At 34.1% G+C, this 21,496-nt stretch overlaps 2 protein-coding genes and 2 long non-coding RNA genes across 6 annotated transcripts; 3 read left to right on the top strand and 1 right to left on the bottom strand.

Annotated features, from left to right (window-relative positions):
- The first annotated feature begins 446 nt into the window (after positions 1 to 446).
- Positions 447 to 1,582, top strand: LOC146957820 (uncharacterized). Its single transcript, XM_085751170.1, has 2 exons — positions 447 to 860; positions 1,577 to 1,582. The coding sequence occupies exons 1-2, from the start codon at positions 447 to 449 to the stop codon at positions 1,580 to 1,582; spliced, it is 420 nt and encodes a 139-aa protein (XP_085607296.1).
- A 1,515-nt stretch (positions 1,583 to 3,097) lies between these two features.
- Positions 3,098 to 12,867, bottom strand: LOC146957821 (UDP-Glycosyltransferase superfamily protein). The gene is made up of 14 exons (XM_085739361.1): positions 12,185 to 12,867; positions 10,341 to 10,427; positions 10,006 to 10,109; positions 9,764 to 9,814; positions 7,856 to 8,027; positions 7,404 to 7,724; positions 6,821 to 7,024; positions 6,222 to 6,728; positions 5,857 to 6,066; positions 5,219 to 5,407; positions 4,707 to 4,879; positions 4,240 to 4,392; positions 4,045 to 4,126; positions 3,098 to 3,974 (listed from the first exon to the last, which is right to left on the bottom strand). The coding sequence occupies exons 1-14, from the start codon at positions 12,656 to 12,658 to the stop codon at positions 3,585 to 3,587; spliced, it is 3,117 nt and encodes a 1,038-aa protein (XP_085595487.1). The 5' UTR covers positions 12,659 to 12,867; the 3' UTR covers positions 3,098 to 3,584.
- Positions 12,868 to 13,469: 602 nt separating this feature from the next.
- LOC146957822 (uncharacterized) lies at positions 13,470 to 15,314 on the top strand. Of its 2 annotated transcripts, none has more exons than XR_015020030.1 (4): positions 13,470 to 13,976; positions 14,696 to 14,790; positions 14,883 to 14,952; positions 15,060 to 15,314. It is a non-coding gene; the product is annotated as an uncharacterized LOC146957822 (long non-coding RNA). The 2 variants fall into 2 exon arrangements; XR_015020018.1 differs by lacking the exon at positions 13,470 to 13,976 and adding an exon at positions 14,386 to 14,424.
- An 818-nt stretch (positions 15,315 to 16,132) lies between these two features.
- On the top strand, positions 16,133 to 17,977 carry LOC146957823 (uncharacterized). 2 transcript variants are annotated; one of them, XR_015020069.1, is made up of 4 exons: positions 16,133 to 16,639; positions 17,359 to 17,453; positions 17,546 to 17,615; positions 17,723 to 17,977. It is a non-coding gene; the product is annotated as an uncharacterized LOC146957823 (long non-coding RNA). The 2 variants fall into 2 exon arrangements; XR_015020054.1 differs by lacking the exon at positions 16,133 to 16,639 and adding an exon at positions 17,049 to 17,087.
- Positions 17,978 to 21,496: the final 3,519 nt, after the last annotated feature.

Genomic DNA, 21,496 nt, shown 5'->3' on the forward strand with positions numbered 1-21,496 from the left:
GAGAAAGAAGAAGGTGTGAAATTTTTTGAGAAAATGAACCATATTTATAGGGGAGGGGGGATAAAAAATGTGTGGGAGGCCATAATTACAGTCAAAAAACGTGTAAAAACACGTTTTTACACGTTGATCACCGCTCAAAACGTTTGAAAAACGTTTTCAAAGCTTCTGGTGCAATCCGGAATATATAATCCGGAATGCACATGCATTCCGGATTATATATTCCGGAAAGATACGATCATGGGGTGAATCAAAGGAGAACTTTGGGACTTTGTGTATGGCGATGCTTGGTTCAGATTTTAAAATCCGGATTGCTTCAGCATTGGATTCTTTTGTGTGTCCCACATTGCACCGACAATTTTCGTGGTCCACAACGCTCATATACCTCTATAAATAGGGGTCCCTGTTTTCATTACAAGTAAACTACAACGCCCAGATACCTCTGCAACATGGAATTCCCTAGCTTTGATCCAAACACCAAGCTAGTGGCAGTCTACTACAACGGTGGAACACCACCCCATCTGTTTAGGATTCGCGATGATGTCACCCTCTCCGGGTTGAAGGATGAGCTGGATCAAATCAACCGTCAACTCAACCACAGAGACACGAGGAGGGTGGTCGGTGTTGAATATCGATGTCCATTGTCCGACTCAGCCGGATCTCTACGCTTCAGCCGGATGAAACTCACAAACGACGGCGACATGAAAACCATGTTCTCTATCTTTGGTCAGCACAACGCTAGAGGACCGATCGAGTTGGACGCTTCGTTGGTTAGATCTGCTGAACAAATTCTGAAAAGTTTGCACCGGCCCAGGAACTACGAAGAGATCAGGGCTCTGCTGGAGGGACCAGAGGAGGAAGAAGTTAGTTTAGATGATCCGTGATAATGTGTTATGTTTTAATTAATCCCGTGTTTTATGTTGTTTTAATTGCGTGTTAGTTATGTGTTGTTGAATTAAGTTGTTGCATTATGTTTTAATTGCGTGTTTTATTGCGTGTTAGTTATGTGTTGTTGAATTTAATTGCGTGTTTTATTATGTTTTAATTTACGGCAAAGATGTTCTTTTAATCGATAAAATAAACAAATATATGCTTTTCGGATTACTAAATCCGGAAAAACATAGGGCTTAAGTGTATTCTGGAAAATGAAATCCGGAATGCCTCACCATAGGATTCTTTTGTATGGACCACATTGCACTAAGAGTTTATGTGGTCCACAACATCCAAGGACCTCTATAAATACATCCTCTCCGGTTTTCACCTTTAATACCATCAAAACACACAAACACACCAAAGCAAACCATGCAAATTTTTGTCATCAAGCTGAGGATCTTTCTCATGCTGTTTTAAATATATAGATCTCTATATAACGGCATGATGAAGATCCTCAGCATGTTGTCAAAAATATATAGATAGTCCTTGATGTCTCCTTGATAGATAGATAACTTAAAAATATCAAGAGGTTTCTATGAGTTAGATCTTGCTGCCTGCCAGATGAATATGTCATTTGGCAAGGCAGCAGGATCTAACTCAAAGAAATCCTCTTGAAAACACATTGGCTTTCTTCATTGTGTTGCAGATCTAACTCCAAAGAAGAGGTTCTTATGAACTCGATCATGTCGGCCTGCCGATCGTAACATGTCAGTTGGCAAGCCGGCAGGATCGAGTTCAAAAGCTCCTCTTCGAACCACCTTCCCAAAAGATTCATCATTTATGTTATTCTGGTGCAGTTCGGACTATATAATCCGGAAATACTTCATGCATTCCGGAGTATACAATCCGGAACCACTCAGTAATAATTTGATCGGTGACGTTTCACCAAAGCTTTGGCCGGTTAGTGGAGTTTTAAAGCGTTTTTTGGACGATTTTGAATAAAAAACACGTTTTCTTTGACTTCCAAATCACCTAGGACTTGTTTTAGGCTATAAAAAGGCTTGGATCTTCAACATTTTTCTTCATTCTTCTTCACCTCCTTTCTTACATTTCTTCAAAAAATTTAAGTTTTTTAGGTAGCTTTTAGGAGTGTTTGTGGTGTCATGGTCATTGTTGACCCTCATACGACCCCTGCAATTGCATTGCAGCTTATGCGGGGGTCGTATAACGGTCAACAGAGACCCTTGACATCAAAGAAAGACACAAAATATTCATATCGTATTTGTCGGGATTTTATAATCCGGAAACACTAACAATCTGGTTCGGAAAATGTAATCCGTACCAGGGGTATTTTTGGAATTTTGCAGGGCGCGCGAGAAAGCAGTAGGGTGGGAAAAGTAAATCTCAAACATGTTTGACCCTAGAACAAATGCACTACTATTTTTCTAACTTTTTACAATGTTTTTAGGTTTTCTCTCTCTAACTTTTTACAATGTTATTTTCTCTCCTATACCTTTGGTATTTAAATAAATTTTTTTCTCAAATTATATTTCTTATACTCGGTCCCCCTGACTCCGCCCCTATCCATTGCTGATATTGTTGCTCAATCATCACCCTCCAACACTTGGTACAATTTACTTTGCTTCCATCTTAACACTAACACCTTCCATCAATGTTGCCATCATCAAGCTTTGCTAACATCGTCTACCACACTATTATAGCACCCCGACACCCACGATATCAAAAACACTCCCTCCCATGCACACTATCCACTAACCTACTTTTGAAATATATGTTTTTATCAAGACGAATGTTAGTATATCATATGTTCGATTTATCTTTATTAATATTTTTAAAATATCAATTTTATAATTTTTTTAATAAATAACTAAAATATTATTGATCAAAGTTGTGCATTAATATGTGTAAAAGTCAAATTATGTCAATTAATATAAGACAGAGGGATCATGCTCTAAACAAATTTTTATCAAACGCCTTTTCTTGTTTACTCAACTCAGACTGTTTTCAAATGATTTCATCAAATATTTTCATTTATTTATTTATTTATTTATTTATTAATCGCCTTATGATATAATTTCTAAAAAAACAACACTAAATAAAAAACTCAAGATTCTTCTATCAATTTCTAGTGATAATGAAGCTCAAGAGTACACTGATTAGGTAATAATAATAATAATAATAATAATAACAACAACAACAACAACAATTCTAACAACAACAATAATAAATATAATAACAATGAAAATAATTAAACTACTCAAGTGAAAACCAGCTATTATTCTACTCAAAATTGCCACTAATGTTTACTGACTATACAAAAATGAAAGAATAAAAATTTGAGCTAAATCAAATGTAATTGATTAATGATTTCTATAGACTATTGAGTACACTTCGAAGCAGAAGTACCTGCATCTTCCATGCTGCTTAATTGACCATGAAAAATGGTCTTGAAATTAGGGAACAGCAGATGTCAAACTCATTTCCTTTGCTCTCTGTCTCAAGCTTTTCTGAGACGGGAGGTTGAGTATACGTATTAAGTTAATGAAGAAAGAAACAGAATACTGTCTCTATGATATGTGCCAATGTGGCAATGTTAGACTCCAAGCTTCTCCAATTCGCTAGACAATTTTCCCGAATGAAGCAAAATTGGGTCCATAAGTGCATGTGTGTGTAAATTTCAAGTCTGAGCTTTGTTATAGTCCAAGTGATTTCTGCTTGTAACCATACTTCATCCTTTCGTATAGTTTCTCTTTTGTTTTTCTTTTTTTATCCATTTTTATTCTGTACCTTTCTTCCCTCTCCCTTTCATAAATCCCTTGCCAGTGCACCTCTCCTGTCATTGGCCACAACCACTTATCCCTTGGATCGTCACCATCATCTGCAGCTTCAGCTAGATCTTCATCCATACTTTTTAACAATGAAAAATTGAAATATTTTGCCCACATGAAACTCTTCCGTTGTTCCACTAGGTGCTGCTCTTCCAAAGAGCCAGTATTAGGATTTATATATACCATCTTTCGTGAACTATGATAAGCCCATACATTGATAAGAAGTTCCAACATTCGACAGTAACAGTGTTTTTCCTAAGTGGGACGAGCAAAAGTAAGAAAACCAATAAATTATGAAACCTCAAGCAGTAAGCAAGTTAACTACCTCAATCTCTGAAGAGCCTAACAAGCACATGCTGTATTTACCAGAGTCTCTGTGAAAAGCATCAATGGAATCAACGAACATCCTGCATTCAATTGATAACATTGTGGGTTTATAGTTTCATTCGCTTCAAGGAAGTGCTTTTAATTATTAATTGACTGATGAAAGCCAACATTGATTAATTAATTAATTAATTACCGAGAGAACATTATGAACTCCAGGAAAGAAGGGGTTGGCATCACCCAACTGTGCAGTGCTGACCAATAACCACCATCTTCAGGCATAGGGGGCAGCGCTTCAGCATGGGGGGGCAATGAATACATCTGGCGGAAGCTATCTTGAAAAACATTCCTAATGCAATAGGAAGCACAATATCAGATGAGTTTGAAACACATCATATTACTCAAAGACCAACATCCAGAAACTCCATTTTGGACTTCCAAACATTATCTAATATAGAGAAAGTTTCATATTTTCAACATAAACTTTCTACTTAATTAAGCCAACTGATTCCAAACATTCTAATGCGTAGGAAGAACACTAGATGCAACTTTAGAATAGAATAGAATGTATCAGGGAAGGCTGGGATGCTTTGCAATTTTCAGGCAGCGGAAAGATAGCAATGGACAAAATGAGAGTACATTGTTATGTTCCATATTATATACCTGCAGTTCCCTCCATTTAAGATATCACACATTGACCAAAAAGTAAGTGCATTGTTGCTTCCTATGGCACCCCCGTCCAGGTCCAAGCGTCCCCAAAAATATATTACATCCCCTCTAGCATTCTCATGCATTGTCTCTTCCAAAACCCTTTCAGCTTCCACTGACAATGCTACCTGCTTTTCCAAAATGATTCAAATCAAGCAACACAGGTGCAATAAGGGTAAAAATGAAACAGAGAAATGAAGACCAAGTTTTCCCAAAACAAAACTTAATCTGCGTGCGTCAGTTGATGCATAATAACTTAGAAATATAATATGGAGAATGCTAACAAGTGCGCTTAGTGCTTTGATTAAGGAATCAAAAGAGGTAACTTTTGTATAGAAAACTAATCTAAATCTGAAGGCTATATTAACTAAGATTATTTAAAATTTTAAATTCTGAAACCTACATGGTTTAACATAAAAACAGATCTATTATACTTCTCATCAAAGTAAATATATCATAAGGAATACCTTCCTACCAGCAGCACGCCATGACTGAAACCCAATCCAAGGCCTCCTGTGAATACTATCCACTCTATTTGCAATTGCAAACATTCCTCCCATTTCACAGAGAATGTCACGGTAATATGTGTCATTCAGAAGAGGCAAACGACCAACAGCATCCACATCATCAGAGCTTTGTCTTTGGGATCTTCTAGACTGCCACAAATGATATTTTACTATTATTATGGAAAAAAATATTTCCAGCAGATTAACATGTAAGAGTAATAAAAGCAAACTTAAATTCAAACAATGTGGTTCTCCCCCCAAGGGAAATAGAGAAAAAAATATCTGAAAGGAATTAATGTACTCCGTCCCTTTTTATAAGTAACATTTTGCACTGAACAAAATGACCTTATAATTAGGGGACAGAGGCAGTATAAGATAATAGCAAATTCATGCTTTTCTCTTGCTTTTTAAGGGATAAAAGAGGCAGATAAATAAAAGATGAGTACTCTGAATTACAGTTCTTTTGTAACAGTACTCTATTTAGAGACAAGATTGACATATAGATTAAAATCTTAGATATACTTGCAAGAAGGGGGGAAGGATAAGACTAAAACAGAACAAAGTTATGAATTATCATAAGTTCAGAGAAAGATACTCACAAGGCTTAACCCACGATATAAAGATCCATGGTGCAAAAATGGCCACACTCCAGCACCACCGTATATCTCATAAATGCACACAGGTTGTCCTGTTCTCTCAAGCTCCCCTTCATCCCGCTCATTGGCTTCAAACTTCAGTTTCTCAGATTTCCTAGCATTACGATATATCTCATCCCAAACACCAACATCTTTCTCCAACCTCTCTTCAACCTATAACAGAAAGAAATGATTCTTAGAACCAGGTGTTTCTAAAATAAACTGATCATGAATTCCAAATCGATGAAATAAATAAAGGGGTAGTAAAAAGGGTAGAATAGAAGATAAAAGTTGAAACCAATTGCAGCAATTTCAATATTACATCGTACCTGTTCCATTTCGAGCATTTCACTTTCTTCAGAAATTTCAATTTCTCTAAGAATGTCCCAGTCCAATTTGGTCAGTTCGTCTTGTATTGGAACATCTGTTCCATTCTCAAGGAAGTTTGTTGAATAATTAAGACTAGCCAACTCTTTCTCAACGGCATTGACAACGGTAGCTTTTCCATTAGAAAAATCATCATCCATTTTTAGCAAGTCAATATCTAGTTCTATTTCATTCTGGAAAAAACTCCATCCCCATGCTACTTGTTGGATTTGAGAAACAGGACCAGGTAGTAAAGAATCTGAAGGAAAACTTAGTACATTCTCCAGAAGTCTTGCATAGCCAGTTATGCAATCCAAAGCAAGCACATTTTTAGCAAATTGTCTTCCAGATGATCCAATAGCTTGAGCAAATTTAGAAAGTCTTCCACTTGAAAGCAAAAGCGAAAAAGCATTCATCAAAGCTTCAGGATTGTGTTTAGAATAAAAAACCCCATGAACCCCATCATCAATCTGAGAGTTGAAAAAAACTTAATGAAAATGAAGCAGTGGCTATGGTTACAGAAATCGGTGAATGACAAAAAGAAGAACAAGAACAAACTTACATATTTTCTTAACACGGGAAAATCAGGTGCAATGACAGGGATTTCAAAAGTCATTGCTCTGATTAATAATGGAGGAAAACCCTGTACATCTTGAGCAGAACCATATAGGACAATATCAGCTATCAGTAACACACTATTCACATCACCATTCAAGCCATAATGTCTTATAGAACCATGAGGAAGTCCCAAACGTGAAGCAACTTCCTACACCAAAAGATATGGGATCAGTAAACAATTCAAATACAACATACTGAAGGCTGAGACAATTAGCTAAAGACAAGTTGAACACAACGGAATAAAGGAATGTCATCAGTATAATTTACAGAGACCATATTTAAGTTTTATGTTTCTCTCGTTGTTAGTTTCTTTGTCCTTTCATTACCGACTTATTCCTATCCTGCCACTTTTCTTACTGTTACCTCCCATGTAATGAGAAATTCTTCTTGTACTCAATTATTTCTTGGAGATAGGGTTAAAATTTCTTATCAAAATCTGATAATAACGGCAGCCTAATGTTATCTTTTGATAGCATGAGCACTAAAATAACATATAATGCACAGTACATCTTAAGAAGAGAGACTACCTGTAAAGCGTCATCATAACCATCAGTTGAATTGCCACAAAGGAAAACAAACTTGAATGACTCGGCTGCATCATTCCTCCTTGCATATTTTGTCAGCAGAGGCCCTATGGAATTCATTGCAACAGCATATTCCCAAGATAGGTCATCATAGAAGATTGAGCTCCCAACAACTAAAACCACCATATCATTTTTACCAAATCCACTAAGTTCTCTGAGCTGATCCTTGGTGTGGGTCTTACTATAGCTTTCTGCAGACCATACATCTACTGGCGATCCAGGGATCACAAAAAAGTTTCCAGTGTCAAGCTCGCTATATAACATCTGATACATGAAGAAAAACAAATTTTGAGCACTAGCTTCAAAACATTTGAGACAGATCTTATTAAGAAGAGATCCTAATTCCTAATACTAATAATGTCCAAGTCTTTGTGCAAACGTAACTACATCTTTACCGGATAAGTAAAATCTGGAAAGACAATGACACTGGCTCTGCTGAAAGCACTTCTCCAGTGAGAAATAAGATGCTGCCAACCCATTTGTTTGTAAACTGGAAGACGATTTGAAAGGCTATCTTCTTGAATAATCCATATCAATGGTACTGAACAAAAAGGCTCCTGCATAAGGCTGCACAAATATAAAACTCACTAATCATAGAATCTAAAACTTCAAAGAAGAAGCATCTCCTACAACCAAAGTGAAGAGACAGAAAGATGCCATATAATGCTCACTGCTTCGTTGTTCAAATCCTAATTATATAATCTTTCAAAATCAGAGTTAAAGCAGGGATGGTTATGCATTGGTAAACAAACCTTTCAAAGTTAAATAAAGCATATGACTCTACCTTTTTAATACCTAAACCACCAACAAAATATCCTGCATTTCTAATTCATTTCTCAGACTGATTGCTCAAAATAAGTTTTTTCCATATGTGTACTCGTACATACAAGGGGAGAAAAACAAGAATGCATATTAGAGACAGCAAAATTCAAACAATCAGGTTCAGCAAAGAAAAAGGTCAAGGAAACTGTTAGGACCCTTTCTTTGAGTAAGAAAGAATTCCCAGAACAGAACAGTCTTAGAGTAGTCAAAAGAATGACTAGAACTCTTTATTCAACAGCAGTAGGGAAAGAAAGTACAGAAGACTCTCAAAGGAGCACTCTCCTTTCACACTGGATTAACCAGTCATAAAACTCAATTACTCAGAGATATCCTCCTTTGTACCAATGGAGGGCTTTTTAAAGAGTTGCTAAGAGTAACCGAAAAAACAACAGAAATATCATACACTATTGCAGAACGACCGCATAACAAACTAACTAACTTGTCTAAGTCTCAAACAACTCTTAACTACTCTACTTCCCCTTTATTCTATATCCTAACATACACCCTACCCTAATGTGGGTCTACATATCAAGACGTGGATAAAAAGCTTACTCTGTTTACAAGCCTCTCCAAGAATTTTAACTTGTAACAATCAACATTAAAATGAAAAAAAAAACCTAACTCTTAATGGAAGCAAAGAGAGCTAACAATTCATTCTTTTGCATATAATTAGGACATAAGTAGAATCAAAACTTTTCTCGTAAAAATGTTACGACATAGTAGAATCAAAACATTTCACGTAAAAATGGTCAGAGAGAAACGGAAGTTGTGGGAGTGAAAGCAGGAAACTACAAATCTTCTAATTTTCATTCGGCAGGATATTTGCCCCAAATGTCAGTAATAAGTTAGTTAGAATTGAACAGGTTCAATAAGTTGACAACGATATAATCAGCAAGCTAATTAAAATTAGATTTATGGAAAGAGAAAACCAGGTCTCTCAAATACCTGAGAATTACAAAGAGGGTTTCATTGAATCATTCTTGGCCTAAGCATCACATTGACACTGATCAGGGCTGTATCGACAATAAAATCTATCTGTTCATCCTATTACTATTACTTGTCCAGTTTTATTTCACTCCTATCAAATTTTCTGTTTCCAAAGAAGGTAAACAAACATTGATCACTAATTTCCATTTCAAACAAAATACATCCCTATTGATCAAGCATTTCAAACGAAGTGCAAAAGTTGAACCCATCGACATAAAAACATATTCACGGTATCTGCAGAATAATTTCAATTGCTCAACCTACCTGCCAGAGTTACCTACAGTTCATACAACAAATTTTCAACTTCAAGTGCTTACTCCCAAGTAAAAAGTAGGCAAACTGATAAAAACTACAAGAAAACACCCAAAAAATAGCAACACTGCTTCAGCTTTTGGAGACCAAATCAGAAACCCACCACAAGCCTAACATGCTAATCCAAAGCTCAAAGATTTTGCAACTATAGATCACAGTTTAATAAATAAAAGAAAACCCACCTTGAAATGGCTTCTTTTGCTTCTAGGGAGTCAACAATGATACCTTCAAAACTACGGGGAAACCAAACGGAAAAGAGGGGAAAAAAGTTAAACACCATAACAAGTTAAAACAAGAAATTGTGCCAAAAGCAGATTTACCATAAGAAAAAACATGTTAAGACATTAAAAATGACACAAGGGAAGGTAACTTGTACTGCCCCCAACATAAAACATAAAAAATAAATTTAGTAAAAGACACATACTTTGACCAATCAATCTGGCCTTGCTGTTCTGTACTGAAAGGAGAAAGGCCACCACCTATGTTTTCCCATATGGAGCGAGCGTTCCCACGCCCTACTCCAAAAATCTGGCAAGAGACGCGGAAAAAAAAATCAGGGGCCTTACAAAATGTTTACTTTATTACAACACCAGACGAATATTTTAACAAGCTACAGCATCAATGTTAGAGAAAACATATTTTTACAATGATTCAAGTACACTTATTTTAGGAGAGTTGAATCTAAGGCCCAAGTCTTTAGCAAAGCAGCATCTACAAAGAAGTTAAGAGAATATCATACAAAAAATACAAATGACTTACCTTAAAAACATAACCCAACTTCTGTAGATTCTGAATTACAGTAACCAACATCAATGATTGGGGATCTACCGTCATGTGCCCTAAAATCTGACATACAAAACAAGTTCTTATAGTTATATTAAGCGTTTAACATGAAAAATAACCGATCTTTATCCCACATAAAGCATTCAAACAAATGTGAATAAGATGTATTACATATATGATACTATGCTAAGTGACGCCCATTAACTTTCTTTTAAAATAGTTTGTATAGAAAGTTAAATTGGCTAGCCCACACCTTTAGGGCCTGCATTTTTTGCCCAAGGGCTACAGTACAGGTTCACAGCCGCAAAGAAGTTATGATTTTCCATATGTTTTTGAAAAGCAAACAGTCTTTTCTTTGAGCAGTGATTGTGCTCATTACTCAATTAATTAACAATTAACAAACTCATAATCATGAAGATGAATACCCAAGTTCATATGCAGGGATTCTTCTCTGAATAACAACTTGTAACATTTCATCTTTTTTCAGTTTGAACAGCACAGGAATAAGGATTTGCCTAGTGAATGTTGGTATAAGAAAACCAGATAGACTTTGCACTTTTGTCGTGGAATTACATCATGACTGTGGGCATCCAGTGTTAATAGAAAATAGCAAATCTTCTTTATCCATTCTTTTCATAATTATCCATTTTTAATAACTCAAAAAAAAAAAAAAAAAAACTTAAAACTAGAAGTTTGTTGCATTTTCAAGAAGTTTGTGCCATGTTTCATTACAGGACCACCAGTTTATTGAAGCAAACCTTCACTTCTGTCTGACATTTTTGTTTTACATAAGAATTTCCAAACATCAACTATAACACTTATGAAATTATATATTTTAAAAGTATGTTGCATGGAAACTAAATGATGAAGATTCTTTCCCCCTGCACGAGTGAACTAAGTAGCCAGAATTCTTCAAGATATTCAGTTTCTGCAACATGTCAGCACAATTTCTGTTCCTCTTAGCCTTAATTGAACGGGAAAATTTAGTTGATAACGGGGGATGCAAATTATTTATGCTCATTGGCCAATTAAATTATGGGTTATGCTAACAAAGAACACTTGTTAAGGAAACCAAAAGTAGTAGGTTTGCATTGGATTCAACAATATTATAACTTTTAAAAAGTTAATTTAATCACTTTTCACCACTTCTCAATGCAGTATTTCTATTTTTATCCTCTTAACCAATGCCCTACTCTTTAGCATTTCCCTTAAATTATTTATACAAATTATTTGATAACTGAAATAAGTCCATAGTAAATATATTTCCCAGTAACTAACTTTGGCCCATTAAATCCATTCTTTTTTTACATCTGACAAAACTGGCAGAAGAAAAAACCACTTTTTATGAAATAAACATCGTCTAAAGAAAGAAACTGACAGTCATTATATAAAAACAAAAGAAAGAATGCAACAACAACAAGAACAACCAAACCTTATCCCACTAAGTGGGGGTCGACTACATGGATCAAACAACGCCATAATGTTATATCATATACCATATTTCTATCCAACTCATTGATCTCTAGATCTTAGTTTCACTTATAGTTTTTCTAGGTCTATCCTCTTCATCTGATCTACTCTCCTAAGTTCGGAAACTACAAGTCTTCTCTCCACATGCCCAAATCATCTACGCCTAGTAGTTTCCAAAATGCTTTCTACTATAGGTGTTACCCCAACTTGTAATTTCTAATCCTATCTCGTCTAATGTTACCACACATCCAATGCAACATCTACATCGATACTACGCTTAATTTATCTATCTCATTTTGATATCACTATCATACAGATATTCGAAAAAGAAGAAAGTTAAGAAAACTCACTAGAGCAATTCTGGGAGCACGAACACCAATCCTAGGCTGAACCCTCAAGCGATCAAGTCCATCCCCAGAAAGAAACCTCTGCGAAACTTTCCCAGGAACAAACTTAAGCGTACTACCAAACTCAAGACCTTCACGAAGATTCCTACCACGCTCATTCCTCTGTCGAAAAACGGACGTAATAGAACTCTGCATAACCATTGAAGCAAAGGCGAAGAGAAACACAACAGCGAAGATCAATGCGTAGAAACCGGACTTAGGGAAGAGAGAGAGTAAGCTTTTGCGAGAGAAACGGTTATGGAGATGAGATCGAGTGGAGGAACGAGGTAATTGACGATCGGAGGAGAGAGATTTTTGTCGGTGGTGGCTAGGGTTTCGTTTGAAAGGAAATCGACCACGGATCGAAGAGAATGCGACGTCGGTGCCGCCGGTGTCGTCGATCTCCGGTTGCGACGAGGAGGTGCGAGAGAGTCCCATAGAAATAGAAAATTAGTGGTGAATGGATTTTCCCGGGAAAGTGAGGGAAAATTTTTGTTGTTGATTTGGAGAGTGGAATGAAAACGAGTGAAGCATTGGTTTGTTAAGATGATGATGGATGGATGAATGAATTAGTAATATTTTGATTTCATATTTGGAAGATTTGGTTTGGTTTTATCAATGTCTTGCTATCTTCGTCTGAATGCTCTATTTTGTCAACCAGATTCTCTCTATTTTTATTGCACTCCTATGTCCCATGTGTTGCACAAAAAAACTAGGAACATGTCCTTTTCATGTGATTTTTTATTAAATCATAATATGCACGTTAATTTTTTTTTTCTTAATAAAAACATTTTTATTATTCCAAAAATAAAAATTTACATAGAGAATTAAAAGACCAATTTCTATATATTGTTGTAAAGTTATTTTACACATGTATTCAATTATGTGTTATCACGTCATTTATTAAATATGATAGGTCATGTGTTTTCAAATGCAGTGAAACGATATGACGACACGTGTAAAGTTACTTTACACTTACGATACATGTAAATTAAATCCTTGTTTTTAGGAGAATAGTTTGGATAAAATATGTATGTTGTTGTGAGAAGATGGTGAAGATGTGTTATTAACAAACTTTATATAAAATTTATATTTCTTAATCGTTATCTTTGATCAATGACATCTTACATTTGTACGGTTGAATATATTAAGATTGAAGATTTGATCTCTTATGTACAAACAAATATTTTTGGAAATGAAAATATGAATCTTGTTTGTGTTAACCCTCTGGTTCCAATAGCGTTGGACAGGATTTTGAAAACCGGCCCAAACCGGCCGAACCGGGTGGGCCGAAGCATAACGGGTCGGATCGGTCGGTTAAACGGTTAGTCCGGTTCAGCTTCAATGGTTTGGTATGACTATACATGGTCGGTCACGGTTTGTAATTTGCAACCCACGGTAAATCGAACCGAACCGGTATACAGCCCAGAATAACATCATTAAGATCCAGCCCAATAAGCCCACATATATATAGTTAGTGTGAGAACATTGAAACCCTAGTTCTCTCATTTGTCTGCTGCGGCTGCTTTTCCTTCTACATACACACAGAATCGTTTTTTCTTCATATCAAAACATCATCAAAAAAAACCCACAAATCACATATCATTGATCACAAAATCGTTCCTTTTCTTCCATTTTCCACAAAAAACTTCAAACAAAAATCAAAAATCAACTATGTTAATCAAAATTTTCAACCTTCCTTTGTTTTTTGTCACATAAATCCGAATCTCAATCAAGTTTCTAAGATCTCTGAAAGGTTTGTAAGATCCAATCACATTTGTTCATATTTTTATACATTTTTTTATTAATATTTTTCACCCTTAAATAACCGATATGTTTCTAATTAAATCTTTATTTTTTTTACTTGTTTATGTTTAGGGTTCATTGGCTCATTTTGATTTTACGTAACTGATGTTAGATTTTTCAATTTTATTTTTCGTTTTCCTTTTATGATTCGATTTTTTTTTTATGGTGAAAAAGTTGCGAGTTTTTGTGGTTGATCCAGTCGTGTGAATGAGAATGTTGTTCCTGTAAATAGATGTTTGAATTTTATGTATTTTAAGCTCGCTTGTATGTTGCTTTTATAGTATTTATTTATTAATCTCGAAATTGTGCTTTGCATGGCGATTAAGCTTCCGTATTATTAAGCTTCGAAATTTATGTATTTTCAGCCGCATGTTAAACTGATTAATGCTTAATTATTGGTAAGCAACTATATGTGGTACTGAGCTGCTTGTTTATATTATTATCAATTCTTAAAAAATCTGCTTGTGGACCTGATTGTATATATTCTTAAAACAATGCAATCAAGTTAAAAATTAATTAATAAAAGCAACTGCATGATCAACATTAAGAACAGAATAGTAAACTATGAGTTAGTTTATGTAATTGTTTTAACAAACACTTGTTGTAATTGTTATACTAGTTAATTTTTGTTCATTTGAGTTGAGATTTCATCAATTTGGTTATTATTAGGATTGAGTTGTGAAGCTATCAACCTATGCCTATGCCATTAGAGAAGTAGAGAATGAAGAGTTATGAAGTATTATCTATGGCATGTCCCTTTGCAGGTAATCTGATAAAACTTGCTTTCTTTGTTATAATGAAATTTTCTTTAATCTAGTGAAATTATTATGATTTACTATATGATTTTAATTTACAGTTTATCATAAATGGTTGCTGCAATTTAAGTGGGATACTGGCTGTTATAGACTTCTAAGGCTGCAGTTCAGGTTTGTTTTCAAATATCATTCATGCATATTTGTAAATTTAGAACATTAAACATATTGTTGTTTAGGATTTTTTTTTAAACAGTTATATTCATTCCTTTGTTGTGCAGCATCAACTACAACATCATTCTCCATGATTCACCATGTTGTAGCATCGGCAATTGCAAGCAGCCTGTGCTTTTAAAGCCAGTGGAATTTATTTCATCTTTTACTCAAATATTGGATGACTGTAATATATTATAATACTTATACTGTTGATACTGTTGGACAACTGTAATATTTACTAATATTGGTTGTGTTGTGCATGTTTGCTGTTAGTCAATGCAAACAAGTTATATAATTTATATTTGGAACAAGTTTACAAATGGTGTTGGTGCAAACAAGTTCTATGATATATATTATGGCATAAAAATTGCTCTTGATTTTTACTTAAACTAAAAACTGACAGGCCATAAAGATTAATATGATTAGCCATCTTATTCTTCTTGGTTTTATCGAAAACCCAAATTTCAGCTTATAATTTGGTTATGTTAAATCTTTAAAATATATTAAGCAGGGATTGATATATACAAAACCGAATTAACCGAACTAAGCCGCACATTTGACCGGCTTAACCGTCTACACCGAACCGACTAAACCGATGCCTAAGTTGGTCGGAAATGGTTTAGGAATATGGAACCGATGGTTTAAACGGTTTCAGGTTTTGAAACCGATTTCGAACCTAACCGACCGACTGTCCACCCCTAGGTTCCAAGAGGAATGGTGCTCTAATAATCTAGAGTTCGCTCGTAAGGTAAGTACGGTCTGGTCGAGAATTATTCCATCCAATAATCAAACTCTGGTTCTTCCAAATGATTCGTCCTTTGGTAAAGTTTACTAACCACTTGAGCGAAACCACTTACTTTACACTTACGATACATGTAAATTAAATCCTTGTTTTTAGGAGAATAGTTTGGATAAAATATGTATGTTGTTGTGAGAAGATGGTGAAGATGTGTTATTGACAAACTTTATATAAAATTTATATTTCTTAATCGTTATCTTTGATCAATGACATCTTACATTTGTACGGTTGAATATATTAAGATTGAAGATTTGATCTCTTATGTACAAACAAATATTTTTGGAAATGAAAATATGAATCTTGTTTGTGTTAACCCTCTGGTTCCAATAGCGTTGGACAGGATTTTGAAAACCGGCCCAAACCGGCCGAACCGGGTGGGCCGAAGCATAACGGGTCGGATCGGTCGGTTAAACGGTTAGTCCGGTTCAGCTTCAATGGTTTGGTATGACTATACATGGTCGGTCACGGTTTGTAATTTGCAACCCACGGTAAATCGAACCGAACCGGTATACAGCCCAGAATAACATCATTAAGATCCAGCCCAATAAGCCCACATATATATAGTTAGTGTGAGAACATTGAAACCCTAGTTCTCTCATTTGTCTGCTGCGGCTGCTTTTCCTTCTACATACACACAGAATCGTTTTTTCTTCATATCAAAACATCATCAAAAAAAACCCACAAATCACATATCATTGATCACAAAATCGTTCCTTTTCTTCCATTTTCCACAAAAAACTTCAAACAAAAATCAAAAATCAACTATGTTAATCAAAATTTTCAACCTTCCTTTGTTTTTTGTCACATAAATCCGAATCTCAATCAAGTTTCTAAGATCTCTGAAAGGTTTGTAAGATCCAATCACATTTGTTCATATTTTTATACATTTTTTTATTAATATTTTTCACCCTTAAATAACCGATATGTTTCTAATTAAATCTTTATTTTTTTTACTTGTTTATGTTTAGGGTTCATTGGCTCATTTTGATTTTACGTAACTGATGTTAGATTTTTCAATTTTATTTTTCGTTTTCCTTTTATGATTCGATTTTTTTTTTATGGTGAAAAAGTTGCGAGTTTTTGTGGTTGATCCAGTCGTGTGAATGAGAATGTTGTTCCTGTAAATAGATGTTTGGATTTTATGTATTTTAAGCTCGCTTGTATGTTGCTTTTATAGTATTTATTTATTAATCTCGAAATTGTGCTTTGCATGGCGATTAAGCTTCCGTATTATTAAGCTTCGAAATTTATGTATTTTCAGCCGCATGTTAAACTGATTAATGCTTAATTATTGGTAAGCAACTATATGTGGTACTGAGCTGCTTGTTTATATTATTATCAATTCTTAAAAAATCTGCTTGTGGACCTGATTGTATATATTCTTAAAACAATGCAATCAAGTTAAAAATTAATTAATAAAAGCAACTGCATGATCAACATTAAGAACAGAATAGTAAACTATGAGTTAGTTTATGTAATTGTTTTAACAAACACTTGTTGTAATTGTTATACTAGTTAATTTTTGTTCATTTGAGTTGAGATTTCATCAATTTGGTTATTATTAGGATTGAGTTGTGAAGCTATCAACCTATGCCTATGCCATTAGAGAAGTAGAGAATGAAGAGTTATGAAGTATTATCTATGGCATGTCCCTTTGCAGGTAATCTGATAAAACTTGCTTTCTTTGTTATAATGAAATTTTCTTTAATCTAGTGAAATTATTATGATTTACTATATGATTTTAATTTACAGTTTATCATAAATGGTTGCTGCAATTTAAGTGGGATACTGGCTGTTATAGACTTCTAAGGCTGCAGTTCAGGTTTGTTTTCAAATATCATTCATGCATATTTGTAAATTTAGAACATTAAACATATTGTTGTTTAGGATTTTTTTTTAAACAGTTATATTCATTCCTTTGTTGTGCAGCATCAACTACAACATCATTCTCCATGATTCACCATGTTGTAGCATCGGCAATTGCAAGCAGCCTGTGCTTTTAAAGCCAGTGGAATTTATTTCATCTTTTACTCAAATATTGGATGACTGTAATATATTATAATACTTATACTGTTGATACTGTTGGACAACTGTAATATTTACTAATATTGGTTGTGTTGTGCATGTTTGCTGTTAGTCAATGCAAACAAGTTATATAATTTATATTTGGAACAAGTTTACAAATGGTGTTGGTGCAAACAAGTTCTATGATATATATTATGGCATAAAAATTGCTCTTGATTTTTACTTAAACTAAAAACTGACAGGCCATAAAGATTAATATGATTAGCCATCTTATTCTTCTTGGTTTTATCGAAAACCCAAATTTCAGCTTATAATTTGGTTATGTTAAATCTTTAAAATATATTAAGCAGGGATTGATATATACAAAACCGAATTAACCGAACTAAGCCGCACATTTGACCGGCTTAACCGTCTACACCGAACCGACTAAACCGATGCCTAAGTTGGTCGGAAATGGTTTAGGAATATGGAACCGATGGTTTAAACGGTTTCAGGTTTTGAAACCGATTTCGAACCTAACCGACCGACTGTCCACCCCTAGGTTCCAAGAGGAATGGTGCTCTAATAATCTAGAGTTCGCTCGTAAGGTAAGTACGGTCTGGTCGAGAATTATTCCATCCAATAATCAAACTCTGGTTCTTCCAAATGATTCGTCCTTTGGTAAAGTTTACTAACCACTTGAGCGAAACCACTTAGTTTAATAAAACTATATTTAAGAAAAGCAAGATGTCCCTTTTTAAAACAAACAAAAAATATATAAAAGGACATCATCATCATTTATTTTGTAGCATCGGTAAAAAAAAAATAGGGTAAGAAGATAGAGCTTCGTTCTAAGGTATAGAAGACTTTATGGTTCAAAGAGTATTTACAAATGTACTTACATTTACCTTTCTCAAAAGACACTAGCGGAACTTGAAACCTCCATATCCAAGGTATGTATTTCTTTACCACTAGATCGAACTTTTTCATTAGTTTATTAAAGTTATATGACTTGAGACATGCTTCGTGTAATAAAAACATTGAAATGATAAGAAATAGTCAACCTTAGTTTTTTCTTCGCTGAATGAGTGGTTTTAACTGTTAAGTAGTTTTTTTTTATCCTAAATCACCATTCTTCATATGTTTTTCCCCTCTTCTAATTTAAATAAGTAGTTTTCACACTGTTCTAAATTTTTGTTTCATGATTTCGTCTTAATGCGACGTTGCTTTGTTCATCGTATTGGTACGGCGTTGGTTGATTTCTCAATTTACTGTGATGTTAGTCTTGTTTGGATTGACAAATCAACTTCTATTTATTAAATTTAATCAAATAACTTGATTTTCAATGTTGCAAATTCAGAGACAGGATTATTCTGGTCACTTTTATTTTGCCACGTTATTTATAGTCGTTTTTTCAATTTTATCCTATTTACTTGAATTTTTTTTTTTTTTTGACAAAGTATTTACTTGAATGTTGTGAGTCTATAAATTCATACTTTTTATTTTTATCAATGTTGATTTTGTATTAGATCTAATGGTTTGAATAAATGAATATTTTTTTTATTTTAAAAACATTGAAAACGATAAATTTTCTCACCGTATTTTACAGTTTTTAGTTTTTACTAGTTCTGTAGTTCAATCTCCCGTCCAAATTAAAATATTGTTTTTTTTTTTTTATGGTGAAATTAAAATATTGTTAAAAAATTCATCAGTGACTAAAAAAAACATGCATCAGAACATGTGGATCTAAATCTAACATGTTAAACGGAAATTGGAAAGACGTAGCTTTATTGACTTTACAGAGGGACCATATCTCACACTCACACAGAAGGTAAAAGATTGTCCTTTATATTATTTACTTCATCTTTTTTTTTTTTGAAGCAGTGTTATTTACTAATAGTAAAAGAAAACAAATTGATATTTATATGCTTTGTCAAACATAGAGAGTTACCACAAAACAAGTCCCACATCGGAAGTTTTGTAAGCTTGGAGGGGTAAACTAGATTATAAATATGTGTACAACATGAGCAATTGGTAAATTAAAGAGTCTTGCAATTCAACCTTGCACGTTGTGCCTGTGCCGTTCCATTTTCCAATGTGAATGGGGTAGTTTAATAGTTGGTTGAATTAGTTTAATTTTTGTAAGTTCCTGCTAAACATATTGACGGTTTGGAAGTAGTTACAGAAAATTATGTAACCATGGTTACTATGCGCACATTTAAATAATGCGAGCTAATGAACTGAACCTAACGAGCCGAATCGAGTTATTCGTGAATTTTAAACGAGTCGAACTTGAGTTAAAAATAAGGATCGTATTGAACTCGAGTCGAGTTTCGAGCCGAGCCAATTTTTATCGAGCCGAATCAAGCTCAGACAGATTCGATTCGACTCGGTTCATTTCCAGCCCTACGCAAGAGAAAAACTCATGAGAGCATCACGAATCATATTTGGCCAATGATAAATCAGCATTTAGCGATAAACATGGTGAAAACAAGAGACCACATGTATCCTAAAATCGTAATACCGAACACATTATGAACTACATCCATATAACTCACTCCATTGCAATGCAAGCATGCTATACCATGACATTAGCGGTAGCAGATTGACCCAATTAGATTCAACTTCATAAGCATTAGCAGTTCATATATTGGTCCAGCTAGAAAACAAGCATGTTATGCACGCCATGGAAGCTTCCAATAAACCATCCACGGTGAGTCGCAGTGGTGATGATCTTCTCGACGTAGAAGGCAAGAAATAATATTAGAGAGACCAAACTGGTCATTTGAAGAGAGAAACAGAATGAATAAAGGAATGGAAGACCGTTGCTGTCTCATTCGTAAAATACTCGCGAAATGGGATTCGCGATATTAAGCATTCTCCATTATTAAATTACTCTCTGTGATACGTTTTATGAATATTTTAAAAAGAAATTGGTTATGTTAATTTTTTTTATCATATTAGTCCTTGAAAGAATATGCTAGAGACTAAATTGATAGTAAGTGGATAAATTTATGGACCGAATCGATAGTAAGTTATCAAAATACATGGACTTAAGTGATAATAAGTGGTTAAATATAGAGACCAATCTAATAATTTACTAGAATTAAAGACCTTTTTAAAATTGTACCAAAAATAAAAAAGATCTTTTTAAAATATTCATAAAGTCAATTATCTATTTGAGAGTGTTCTGCAAAGTTAGAGACTAATTTTATAGTTTACTTCATAAACATATTTAATTCAAATTATTTTAGAATTTTTAGCCTCTATAACTAAATAAGACAAGTAAAAAAAAAAATTTAATCAACTAAGAAAGCCTTTTTTTTAAAGGGATATTTTAGAAAGGTTAACATGTTATAAAAAATATCCCCTAAAAAAAAGATGTTATAAAAAATATATTTTTAAAAGATTTACAACTTTTTTTTATGAGATAAATTTACGCATTTTCTATTTTTGTATCTATCCGCGTCGTGTATAAATCAACGCAAAAAAAAATAAAATACGACATGATAAAATGAATTAAAATGAAAGACATTTTAATTTATTAAGAGAGGAGAGTGTAATTTTCCAAAAAGATAATATGATTCAATAAAAGAAGTACCATTAAAAGTATTTACCAATAACAAGGTGAAGCGGGGATTGGGTAGCTCAATTGGTTTGAGCTAATTAATGAGTTGGAGGTCGTGGATTCAAGTTCAA

The sequence above is a fragment of the Medicago sativa genome, chromosome 1 (assembly GCF_051527215.1).
Source record: "Medicago sativa cultivar Bolivia chromosome 1, Bolivia_mono, whole genome shotgun sequence".
Taxonomy (NCBI): domain Eukaryota; kingdom Viridiplantae; phylum Streptophyta; class Magnoliopsida; order Fabales; family Fabaceae; genus Medicago; species Medicago sativa.

Excerpts from the sequence above, each read along its gene's own strand:
- LOC146957821 (XM_085739361.1), bottom strand. The coding sequence starts at position 12,658 with ATGGGACTCTCTCGCACCTCCTCGTCGCAACCGGAGATCGACGACACC. Across the intron at positions 10,428-12,184 it reads GTGCTCCCAGAATTGCTCTA|ATTTTAGGGCACATGACGGT; the intron begins GTGAGTTTTCTT and ends TTTGTATGTCAG. Across the intron at positions 6,067-6,221 it reads AAATGCTCGAAATGGAACAG|GTTGAAGAGAGGTTGGAGAA; the intron begins GTACGATGTAAT and ends TTTCTGTTATAG.
- LOC146957820 (XM_085751170.1), top strand. The coding sequence starts at position 447 with ATGGAATTCCCTAGCTTTGATCCAAACACCAAGCTAGTGGCAGTCTAC.